At 56.6% G+C, this 12,076-nt stretch overlaps 1 protein-coding gene across 5 annotated transcripts in view; it reads left to right on the forward strand.

The window, feature by feature from the left end:
• The window catches only part of DPP6 (dipeptidyl peptidase like 6), a 956,302-nt gene extending 948,942 nt beyond the window's left edge, over positions 1-7,360 (forward strand). For all 5 annotated transcript variants that reach the window (XM_027574866.1, XM_027574864.2, XM_027574862.1 and 2 more), the window contains exons 22-26: positions 2,104-2,215; positions 3,955-4,013; positions 4,956-5,028; positions 5,122-5,195; positions 7,195-7,360. In XM_027574866.1, the coding sequence (XP_027430667.1) occupies positions 2,104-2,215; positions 3,955-4,013; positions 4,956-5,028; positions 5,122-5,195; positions 7,195-7,341 (465 nt within the window). In that variant the 3' untranslated portion in view covers positions 7,342-7,360. The remainder of the gene's footprint in view (positions 1-2,103; positions 2,216-3,954; positions 4,014-4,955; positions 5,029-5,121; positions 5,196-7,194) is intronic.
• The last annotated feature ends 4,716 nt before the right edge of the window (positions 7,361-12,076 follow it).

Here is a 12,076-nt window from a genome sequence, read left to right on the forward strand (position 1 = left end):
AGGCCCAGGGCTGTGGGTCAGGTCCATGGGGGCCACCTAGCATCACCTGGGCACAGGCCCCCCAGCCCCCCACCCCCATTCTTATGCTGGATCGGTGGCCTCCTGATCTCAAGGGAGTGAGGCCCAGCTGGAAGGACACAGACCCGTCTCCCTCCCAGAGAACTATCAGAGCACAGGCCGTCCAGAGGCACCTCACAGGGACCTCACGGCAGGTGGAGGCTTCAACAGGTGATCCTAACACTACCTCTTATGTCGTCGCCTCTGGAACCTCCACGCCCAGCGTTCTCAGAGGATAGTGTACATTTGAGATGTAGTGATCCCGGACAGCCTCCTGGAGCCCTCCCACAGGCCCCTTGGCACCTCCCGAGTTGAGGCGGTGGAGGGGAGGGCCCGGAGGCTTCTCTCCGAGTCTCAGGGACAGACCAGAGAGTGGGCGCAGAATCCTAGAGGCTCCAGTCCATGGAGACCCACTCGCTGCCCGTGAGGGGCTCAGAGCGAATGCGATCATTCGTAAATGTGACTTTGGGTGTCAGTGTTTATCACCCATCTGCACCCACATGGGAAGGGTGGACTGCTGGCCCAAGGCAGGGACCCTTGGCCTGGGCCTGCCTCTGGTCAGGGCTCACTCCTCAAACACACACGGAGCCTTTTCAGACCGGCTGCTTTCACCAGGTAATATGCATTCAGGGTTCTTTTCGTGGCTCGAGAGCTTATTACTGCTCAGCACCGAATAATATGCCAAGGACACCGCTTACGTGTACACTCACCTGCTTCCAAGTTTGGACATTTACAAATACAGCTCATATGATCCTCCATGTACAGGTTTTTGTGTGCATACAAGTCTTCAGCTCCTTTGAGTAAATACCAAGGAGGGTGACTGCTGGATGATACGGTAAAGAGTATGTTTCGTTTTGTAAGAAATCGCCACACCGTCTTCTAAAGTGGCTGCCCCGTGTGGCGTCCCCACCACACTGAGTGACGGGTCCTGCTGCTCCCCATCCTCAACGGCGTCTGGTGTTGTCAGTCAACGCTTTTCCGAAGACAAGTGGTGGATGACCTTTGAGGACTTACCGATTCCATTGACAATGAAAGTTATCAACTAGAAACCAAAATGACGCTTTTATTGTCATTAAGACAAGCTATCCATGTTCTATGGAAGGGACGGCATTAGATGACCATGTAACTAATGTATAGGTCCTCAACAGTTCATTCCACAGTGAGGCTGGCGCAGCCTGGGCTGCACACATAGTCTCCATCAGGTGCATGGCTTTCCACACTCGACCCTCCCACCCCAGCACACACACTCCCATACACACACACACACACGCACACACACTCCCATACGCACGCACCCAGCATACACACAACATCTGTAACGGCCCCCAAGCCCCCAGGAGAACATACCTGGTTCCCTTGAGGCTTTGCTCCTGCCCCTCCCCACGTTTGCTCACCACAGTTCCCCACCTGTGTCCCGTCCCCTTCGGTGCTTTCGGGAGACAGAGCACATCTGAGCCAAGCAGCTTCGAAGGCGCCCGTGGTAGATAATGCGTCACGTGTACTCTCTCTGGAAGGCCCTGGTTGAAGTAGGGGTCTTGCGTGTCAGCCCCAAGGTAAGGGCAGTATAGGACTTGAAGGAACTGCCCGTGTCCAGCGCCCACATGGACGCCTGTCTCCGCAGGCCCTGAGCCAGGCATCCTGGCAGACCGGTACCTGAGCCCTTTGAGACAGGTTCCTTGTGGGCCCTCCCCCAAGACCATCTTAAGTGGTTTGGCTTTGCTGGAGATGGGAAGGCAGCAAACACACTGCAGGGAAAGGCTGATTTGGAAGGGGCTTGATGATACCCTGACATGCACACAGCACATCCTAGCCCACGGCCATGGCTGCCCTCACGCATCCTCTGCGCATCGCCTGACACTAGGCCCCAAGAGAGGAGGCGTGCGTCCCATGTATCTAGTTGGGACGGTGCGTTGCCTTTCGTCTTGTTTACTTTTTAACAGAAACTTTGTGAAGATGGTTGCTGAGTCACTGATCTTACATCTGAGGCTGGTTTCGTGAGGGCAGCACTGACACTCCGCCTACTCACCCCGTTTCTCTCTCTCCCAGGATTATGGCGGGTACCTGAGCACTTACATCCTCCCGGCGAAGGGTGAAAATCAGGCTCAGGTTTTCACCTGTGGCTCTGCTCTCTCTCCAATCACGGACTTCAAGCTCTACGGTAACAAGTCTTGACACCACAGACCCGGCCCCATGCCTCCCTTCCCACCGCGCTCCCGCCCGCCACCCGCGCTCCGCGCACCCCCCTCGGAGGGGAAGCCACAGGGGCCGTGCGGCTAACGACGAACCTGGAGAGAAGCCTCGGGGCCCCCTGCTGTAGCGGCCACTGAGGAGCCTCACATGCATGCGGACAGGAAGGGGCCGGCTGCGGTCCCGCTGGGGCCGCGTTTCCCCTGCCCCCAGAATCTGGGCAGGGGCGCTGCCTGGGCTCTGTATCCGGGGCCTGGGGGTGTTCGGGCAGGGATTCCGTGATGAGGGCTTAGGGGCTGAGGGGCTGCTACTTGGTGGCGATCAGGTGCAGACCTGGCAGCTGAGCTGTGCCCTGCCTCCACCCGCTCTCCTCCTGGTGGGGCAGGGAGTACCTGGTCAGCACCTTGCCTAACGGGCAGGGCTCAGAGGCCCGGGACGGGGCATCAGGATGGCTGGCCGTGGGGACCAGACGGGGGGGCCGGCCTCCCAGGGGTGGGACCCGGACCTCTGTCAGGCACCGCCCTGGCTCTTTGGTCACAGCTTTGGGATTCGAAGCTCCCTACATTGTCCTGGTCAGCCGGCCCCTTTTCTCTCAATGTGAATGGTTTTGTGACATTCGTGCTTTTTTTTTTTTTTTTAAATATGTGGTGAGGTATTCCTTGTGGACTTTGAGAACTCGCTTTCGGGTGGAGGCTGGGAGGCCCTGGGAGCCCAGGCTATTAACCCCAGCTACGCTGCACAAAGCAGCACTGACTACTGGGATCAGAAATGGAGAGGGCTTCTTGTCGATGGTCGGCCAAGCCTACAAGTACCCTGGCCACACCCGCCCCGGTGGCCCAGCTCAGCACCCCGGGCCTCACAGGGTCCGGCAGCCCTCAGCCCCCTGGCTCCTGCAGCCAGAGTGCTCACAAATGATGCACTGATGTTTACAGAGTGCTCTAATGCAAACTTCACCTTACAGTCCTGTAAGAACTCTCCTCATTTAACATTTTAATAATTTAAAATTAATTTTCCCATGGGAAGACGTAGCATATTTCATCTTTTTTAAATTCAGTGAGACGTCCTTAATTTTTTTAATCATGCTATTTCAAATTTGCCTGATTTGAATGCACATAAATGTACCATCCTATACCTTGGCTGGTCACAGTGCCCCACACAGGGAAATCCTCTACTGTCTCTTCCCCTTAATTAAGGATGTCCCTGCAACTTGCAGAAGCCTTTGGAGCTCCTTCCATCCTGACTTTCCTGACAGGGCAGATACCAGCTCCTCACCCAGAACCTGGACCCGGAGCCAGAGTTTCGGCTAGAACGGGACATGCCTAGCCTTTGAAAAAGAACAAGAAAAAAAAAATCAAATCTTGATGAAAATCTGCTCTTTGGGATTTGTTGTCTTTCCTATATGTTGGAACGAAGTTGTGGGGGGGTGACTGTTATCCTGTTTACTGAGGATTCAGATGCACTGTTTCACTTGATTAAGGTTCGCTATATTGCTTAAAACCCAGCCACCTACTCTAGCATATTTGAATGTTACTACGGTGCTGTCTGATTACCTGGGTAAAGACCTGTAGGTTGAGGGGTGTTTTAGAAACAAACGTTTGCCCTGCAGATGAGTGCACAGCCCCGCCCCCAGCCCCATGCCAAGGGTGCCCCCTGCGTCTGGGGGCTCTGCACCCACTTGCCTCAGGTAACCCTGCCTTCCTCTGCTTCCAGCGTCCGCGTTTTCCGAGAGATACTTGGGCCTCCATGGACTTGACAACAGAGCATATGAGGTAGGTATGGGCACCCCCGCCTCCTGGCGGAATGGGGAATTGGGTGAGATGGGTCCCGCCCCTCTGACCTTGGCCCAACTCTGGGACCCACACTCCTTCCCTGGGCCCACTGTGCTGTCCGCCTCCCCCACCAAACTCACTCTGAGAAGCCCCTCCTCCACGCTGTGAACTGAGGGGACCAGGGCCTCTCCCGGGTCCGTCTGGTTTCCCTCTCTGGCACCCGAGGGGCGTGGAGAGGAGTTGGGAAGTCTTTGGATGGATGGAGGGTCTGTCCCAGAATCCACAGTCGTTGGGCACTGATGACTGCTGGTCCCCTTCCCCAAGGCTGGTTCCACTTTGGGAAAATAAGCCATTGATTGGGTGACAGAAAGTCCTCTGATGTCACCTGCTCCGTCATCGCCACTGAACTAACTCGGTGCAGGTGTCACGTGGGGTGTTTCTTGGCCGGCCGCAGAGCGAGGCCACGCTTCTGCCGCGGGGGGCGGGGGGCTGGCTTCGGAGCCGGAATCCGTGCTCAGACCGTGGCACCGTGGGGCCAGGTGGCACCTGCTGGAATGAGAGCCCTCCGAGGCCACCTGCCACGGGTGAAAGCGTTCCCATGCTCCCTTCTCTTCCACCCCTTCCTCCTCCTCAGGGGCACCCCTGCAGGGCGGCTGAGATCTTCCTCCTCCTCGGGGGCACCCCTGCAGGGTGGCTGAGATCTTCCTCCTCCTTGGAGGCACCCCTGCAGGGAGGCTGAGCTCCTCCTCGTCCTCGGGGGCACCCCTGCAGGGCGGCTGAGATGCGCTGTGTGCGTCCCTCCCACAGAAAGCCCACCCCCACCCCATCCTCCCGAGACTGGCCCCAAGACCGCCAGCTGCCTTCTCAGTCAGGGGTCCAGTACGAACTCCTCACTAGCGGCCAGAGGCCACTAACTCTGTCCCCTTGCCTGCCCATGTGCAGATGACCAAGGTGGCACACCGCGTGTCAGCGCTGGAAGAACAGCAGTTTCTGATCATTCACGCAACCGCGGATGGTAAGGACCAAGGATGTCACTTCACAGCATCGCCCTGATGGTGTTAGGGGTTTAACCGGTCCTTTCCTCTTTTTTTTTTTTTTTTTTTCACAGAAAAAATCCATTTCCAGCACACGGCAGAACTCGTTACACAACTAATTAAGGGGAAGGCTAATTACAGCTTACAGGTAGAGTATCTGCATATCTCGGCTCCACACTTGGAGAGAGACATCCTTTCCGTGGATAAAGAACTGATCGGTATTCAGTTCATCCCATTTCTGCAGACGCACCTGTGTTACGGTTGTCAGAGGCGGGCCGGGGCGCATGGGGCCAGACGAATTAGCACATGCTTATTTTCTCTAGTAATCGATGGTGATCTCTTGGTTCTGCACTCGAGCCGTGTGCAAACCCCTTTAGAGCTCCACCGCCCCGCGCCTCCGGGCAGTGAGCAAGGCCGAGACAGACACCGCACCGCCACAGTGAGGCTGGTGGTGTCCCTGCGGGTGAGGATGGGGCTGTTGTCCCGGTGTTGATGACAGCAGCATTCTGGGGGAGTTGGGGGGCTTTACATGTGCAGGTCCCGAGCCTTCTCCACTAGCCTCCCTCTGGACAGCACCCCACGTTTACTAAACTCTGGCAGAATGTTCCAGAATCATGTGTGGCTGAGCAGCAGTTAGAGGGCTACCCTTCCCACGAAACAGACTCACAGCCTTGTTTTCACTGGTGTCAAGTACTAACCCAGCAGCTCAAGTCTGGGCTCCTTCCAGCAAGGCACAATGTCGCTTCTAGAAACATCTTCTGTTTCCTTCCTGACCATGGGTTCCTTTGGCAAAACACGCATAACCCCGATGGTCTTTTCAGGTCTAGAGATAAATGGGAGATTTCCTCCACTAGGCACCTGTCCCTCAGATAGCACCAGCCCCGGCACGGATTGCTGCCTGCCTTCTGTCCTGAGCTCCCGGCCTTCCCGCATCGCCGTCTTGGAGGGTCCCATGTGGGCTGGGCCAATCAGGGGGAGCTTCCTGCAGGGAGGGGATTTGGACTGAGTGTTGATGAATGGGGAAGGAAGGACTTGGTTAATGTTACCTTTGAGCTTGCTTCTGAAAGTGCTCAGATCATAGTAAAGCTGATAGTTGCCATGGTATTGTTAAATACATTCTAGACACATAATGCAGCCATGGCAGGTTAAAAGGTAAATCTCCACGCGCTAATGTGGATCACTCCCCAAGGTGCGGACCAAGCTAAACCAGCAAGATTTTGAGCAAGATGCATTGTAGACCACACTTGAGACAATAAAGGGACCCCAGCCCAGTGCCATGCCTGCAGGCACAGCAAATGTCTGCACAGATACTCAGTGAATGTGTAACAGTGATCAAGTCCAGGGAAGGGCATAGGGACTGGGGACCTGGAGAGGGAGAGGCATACATCCTACCTTGTGTCCTCTTGTACTATAGACATAACAGCTCCATTCCGTCATGAATAAATACTCTAAAATAAAGGTGAACGCCATCCTCCAAAGACATGGAGGAAGACAGGAGTCCAGATGCTGGGGGCAACCTGGCATCATGGAAACAACGTGGGCTTCCAGGTCCCTTAGACTTGGCTTTGAGTCCCTGCCCAAACAGGTACCGTTGTGTGGAAGTGGCTGCAGCACCCCTGGGGGACGGGGGCCGTCCTTACACCCAGTCCCTGTGTCCTCGGCTAACTCTGAACACTTCACAGGGAGTCTATCATTGAATCCTCACAGAACTTTATGAGCTGGGTTCTATTACGATGATCATGTCCACTTGGCACAACTGGAAACTGAGGCTCGGGAAAGTTACCTGCCCACGGTCCTGGGGTGAGCCAGACGCCGGCGAGGGTTGTAGAAACAGCACAGACTTCTTCCCATGTCTTTGGGTCCTGGTCCCGGGAGACCTGGGCCGGAGCCTCTCTACAGTCCGTTGAACCGAATGTGATCTAGTTGAGTCGGCCCACGCCCTGCAAGCCCACCGTGCCCGGCAGGGCCTCCCAGCAAAGGACGGGCTGACGCCTGCCCCGGGGTGGTTTAGGAGGTCCGTTTTGCAGGCTGGAATGGAGCTGTGGGTGCGTGGTGTCCGGGCCGTGCTGGGTCCGAGTCTCACGAGGGTCCCCAGGCCCCCCCGGGTTCCGCTGCTGGCGAGTAACGTCTCCCTGGCTTCCCCGCAGATCTACCCGGACGAAAGCCATTACTTTCACAGTGCCTCCCTGCACCAGCACCTGTACCGATCCATCATCAGCTTCTTTGTGGAGTGCTTCCGCGTTCGGGACAGGCTGCCCACGGCCACAGCCAAAGAGGAGGAGGAGGAGGACTGAGTTGGCGCTGGCCCTGAGCGCCACGGGGGGGGGGGGGGGGGGGGGGAGGGGGGAGGGGGCCCTCCCAGGACAGCGCGCAGCCGGGACCCGCCTCCCTCCCCCGCAGAGGTGGGGCGGGGGCAAGAAGTGGGACTTCCCATAGCATGTGTGTCTTACGTCCCGAAGGCGGTTTTGCTTCGGAAACCGGCTCCTTCCCAGGCCGAGGCGCGTCATCGCTCACCAGGGCTCCCAGGCACCTGGAGCCGCCGCGGCCTCGCCTCCTCCCGGCCCCAGAGTGACTGGTGCAGCCCACGGCCCCTCCCCAAGGAACAGAGCAGAGGACGCAGCGAAGAGACTGGCCCTCCCGTCCAGCTGCCTCGCAGCAGCGCCAAGGCCCCCCCTCGCGCGCGAGCCGCGCCCGCAGCAGCAGCGCCCATCCTGTCGGACAGAACCGCGCCGTGGAGACAACTATAGCACAATTATTGTAACAGTACTTGTCCATAGATTGGCTTTTGCTCCTTTCTGTAATTAGGAGATTCGGCATTTTAAGGGGCTGCACAGAGTATTACTGTAGCTAATGCTAATGGTTAACCTTATGGAATTAATTCGTATTTTTCTATGGTTTTTACCTGACACTGAGGGTTGTTTGCTGTGCTTGCTTTCTTCCTTTCTTCTTTCTTTCTTCTTCTTCTTCTTTTTTTTTTTTTTTTTGGCTTTGTTTTGCTTTGTGTTCTTCAGTCAGTGTGTAGGCTTTGCACTCGTTTGGATAAACAGATCAGAACTAACTAACTGCTCTCTCTTCAAGATTGTCTTGAGACTTCGTGAAGAAATTTCAAAAAACTGAGGGGGGGAAAAGACATCCAATACCATTCACTAAAACAAAAGTCATCAATAAAACTTCTTTCCCCCAAAGTTGCATTAGGATTTGGCTCAGATTCACACGATCTCTGTATGTCTTGAAGCCCATCCTTTCCCCCCTTGATGAGTTGTTGAGGCTTTTCAGATGGCATTTGGTTAAAAAAAAAAAAAAAAGACAAAGGGTTGACTCCACCCCTGGGTCTGTCGCATGTGCAGGGGACAGGCGTCCTCTGGGGACGCGTGGGTGTGTGCGGCCGCCTCCCGCCCTGGGGACGGCTCAGTGCCCTCAGCACCACGTGCAGGCAGCCTGTCAACGTGTAAGAGGTCCCCTGACCGAATGTACAGCCGGCACGCCAGTGTATATTCCGTTGTGTTGTGCATAAAGACCGGATCGGCGCTGCCCCTGTACCGGCTTTCACCGTGTCGTCTGCATGCCGACACTCGGTGGCTGACCTGCACTCCCCACAAGTGCTAGTTAGAAACCTATCCATCACTGCTGTTTCCTTTGGAGCTTGTCGACAACCTGAATGTCAGTACTGACGTCTCCAGCTTCCGGTCCTGCCGGCGGGGGCGGGGGGGGGGGGGTTCCTCGATGTCCCATCAGCAGAGAAGATTTGTCCGTGTAGCTTTTTGGCATTTGGGGGTTTGGGTTTCCTCCATGTGAGTTTTGGATGTCGGTTGTGGTTAGCGCAGCTGGAAGGTCTCCATCACAGATTTGTTCGGGCGAGACGTCACCGTGTGTGAAAAGGACCAGCATGTGAGCGGCAGGACCCACTCTGGCTGCCACGTGACCGTGTTTCCGCTACGTCAGTGGGCTTGACTGGCTGCAAAGCCAGTGAGGCCTGACAGGGGAAGCCAGCTTTGGCCGCGAGATCTGGCAGGGGGACGGGAGAATGTGGCATGGTAGCATTTGCTCATCCATGGAATAAAACGCTATTTTACCACTCGGATAGCTCTTTTCTTGCTTATCCTCTGCCAGCCCTCCTTAGAAAGTGTGCAAAGCTTGATGTCTTTTAAAGTACTTATCGAGCCCTACCCAAGACGGACGCACATCCCTAAGAGCCTCCTGGTGTGCAGCAAAGGAAAACCAGATCCGTGGCGGCAGGGTATCAATAGCAAGAAGGATAGGACCGACCAAATAGATCGAAGTCCCGAGTCAACCAGAGAAAATGAATTTGAGTTGACTCTTTTAGGTTTTAGGGTGAAGACAGAGATATTCCCTAACACAAAGAACAAAATTGGCTCTCAGTTGAGACTGTAATATGGCCCACTAGAAAACTCTAGAAAAACCTCCATGTGTTGGGGATTCCTCTTTGGCATCTCCTAGGACATGGGCTCTCACATTCTCAGAGGTGTGCATGTGGGGGGCGCTCTCCCCACTGGCCTGAAAACATGTACACCCCTCCCTCTCCCGCCTCGACCTAGCAGTCCCAGAATGATTTCGTGATGGGCTGATTGCCTTCTGGAAGCCCCTGTTAAAACCCCAGTGTCACAGAGAGACTAGAGGGGCATTTCAGAGACTCCCTTGGCGCCCCCTCCATTAGCACACCATGTGAGCTCTTAAGATAATCACAGGAGAGCCCGGGAAGCCTGGTGAGAGACTGGCTATGCAGACAGGAATGTCCAGATCATCTATAAATGCAGAACTCCGACCCACAACACGCAGCCATCAGCCCCAAACGACCAGACTTGATCGATAAGGGCCAGCTGCGCACCACTGCCCCCCCCAGCCCTGCCTCCAGCTGAGGGCCAACGGGAAAGCCAGATCCACTCCCCCGGCCAGACCTGTAGGATCCTGCTTCCAGTCAGCCGCCCCGGCGTCCCCGCGCCCACGGCCCCCGGCGGGGCGCCCCTGACCCCCTTTTCCACCGTGAGGCCGTCCCGCCCCCGTGCCTGCCTCTGCGTCCCCACCGAGCGCGCACGACGGCGGCAGAGCCCGCGCTCCAGCCGGCTCTGAGCCAGCAGCCTCTGCTTCTCTCCCTTGGGTGGTGTCTGCTCAGGCTTCCAGAACAATATACAACAGGCTGGCGGCTTAACCAACGGGAATGTATTTCTCCCAGTTCTGGAGGCTGGGAGTCCAAGTCCAAGATGGAGGTGCCAGCCGATCGGTTCCTGGTGAGAGCTCTCCTCCTGGTTCCTAGTCCCCGTGGGCAGAGAGGGCAGGGGACAGGGCAGGGAGGGCACTCTCTCTTCTTCTAAGGGCACCAACCACTTCATGGGAGTCCCACCTTCATGACCTCATCTAAACCTAATAATTACCTCCCCACCGTCCCACCTCCTGCCACCACCACACCGGGGGTAAGATTTCAACTTACGAATTTGGGGAGGACGTGGTCAGTTCCTGGCAGGGGGTCTGTGTTTATTTTCCTCCTGCCAGAAAGTAGGTGTTGGAGAGGAGTTGTCCAGGGGCGCATGGCGCCCCTGGGGTCAGGAGGGGAGAGGGACGGGGAAGAGGGAGAACAGAGGGAGGAGGGGAGCGGATTGAGGCAGCGGTCCCCACTCCAGGGGGACTGCCTCCAAGTGGAGCTTCCCAGATGGGCCCTTCTGCAAACCACAAGCTGCAAAACTGCCGTTCACCATCAGCCTCTCGTCAGAAAGGGGATCTAAAGCCCGGGTGGGTCATGGGTGCTGCCCCCAAACCCAGGGGAAGTCAGCAGTAGCAACGCCGTGGGCCTCTTCCCCCCGCTGGGTTTTCTCGGGGTATCAGCTCCAAAGGCCAGGCCTCCAGCCCTCGCGGGTGCCTCTGGAGCTCTCTGCCTCGCAGCTTAGGAGTCCCAAGCCTCAGGCCAACACGGAGCCAGACTTGGTGGAAGTGGGTGTCAATGTCCAGTTTCTGGGCCAACAACGAATTCAGAGATGCGTCCAACTCCTGCTCGGTTCGGCAGGGCGTGGGGCCTGAGTCCCTCACTCTCTCTAGCACTGAGGACGATTGAAGGCACCTGCTTGCGAATCTTATCACCTGGTACAAATCCCTTTTTTTGGCACTTTCCTTCCCTAAAGCAAAAACCAAAACCGGACAAACTCCAACAGCCGTCGCCACTGTCTCCAAGCACCAAGCTGGGGACAGAGTGCTCTGCAAGTTTGGGGTGAGTCAGGAAGCACCGTTCATCTCTCTGGCTGCTTCCTTCCTGGCCCACAGGTCACCCCCTCCATGCTTAACACCGGCAAGGTGGGTCTTCCGAGGGCTCAGCAGTGTGGCCTGGGGTGGGCGGGAGGCGGGGAAGCTGAGCCCCCTGCACCACTGCCCCATCCAGCTCCGTCCTTGCGTCCCTGCCAAGCCTCTCGACATCTCTGGGTCCCATTTTTCACAGTAAAATAGGACAACGGCAACGGTCTTTGTGGCTGCACCAGGCAGCTGTGAAAATTCAACAAAATGTACGTGACGCACGAAGAGCCATGGAAAAGCGCAGGAAGCAGGAGAAATTCCGGAGACGCTGCCCTTGGAATCAGGAAAGGCCAAGACTCTGGGCCACACCTGCTGCCCGTCCCCCCGACCCGAGCCCGCCACGGGTCCCGGGGACTCCCACGTGCAGACACAGGACACACAGGAGCCTGAGCCCCGAGGTCTCCCTGCTCCCAGTCCCCTCCAGCTCTCTGGGGTGGGCAGATGTCCCTGCAGGGCTGCCATTCCTGGCTTCCAGACAGGACAGGATGTTTGTAGGCATCTGGACCCAGGGCCTAGGTCCCCCCGGGATTCCAGGCCGGGTGGGGCAGGGCCGGCTCATGGGGAATTCTGGAAGGCCATACACTCTGGCGACCAGGCCAGAGCCTTCACATAGCACTTTAGCCCCGTGACAAAGCAGCTGTTTCTAAAAGACCTGCGTCCGTGGCCTGTCGTATAGCCAATAATCAAAAACGTTTCTAACACTCAGGCTGGCCTGCATGACCTCGGGTCCTC

The sequence above is a fragment of the Zalophus californianus genome, chromosome 12 (assembly GCF_009762305.2).
Source record: "Zalophus californianus isolate mZalCal1 chromosome 12, mZalCal1.pri.v2, whole genome shotgun sequence".
NCBI classification, from domain to species: domain Eukaryota; kingdom Metazoa; phylum Chordata; class Mammalia; order Carnivora; family Otariidae; genus Zalophus; species Zalophus californianus.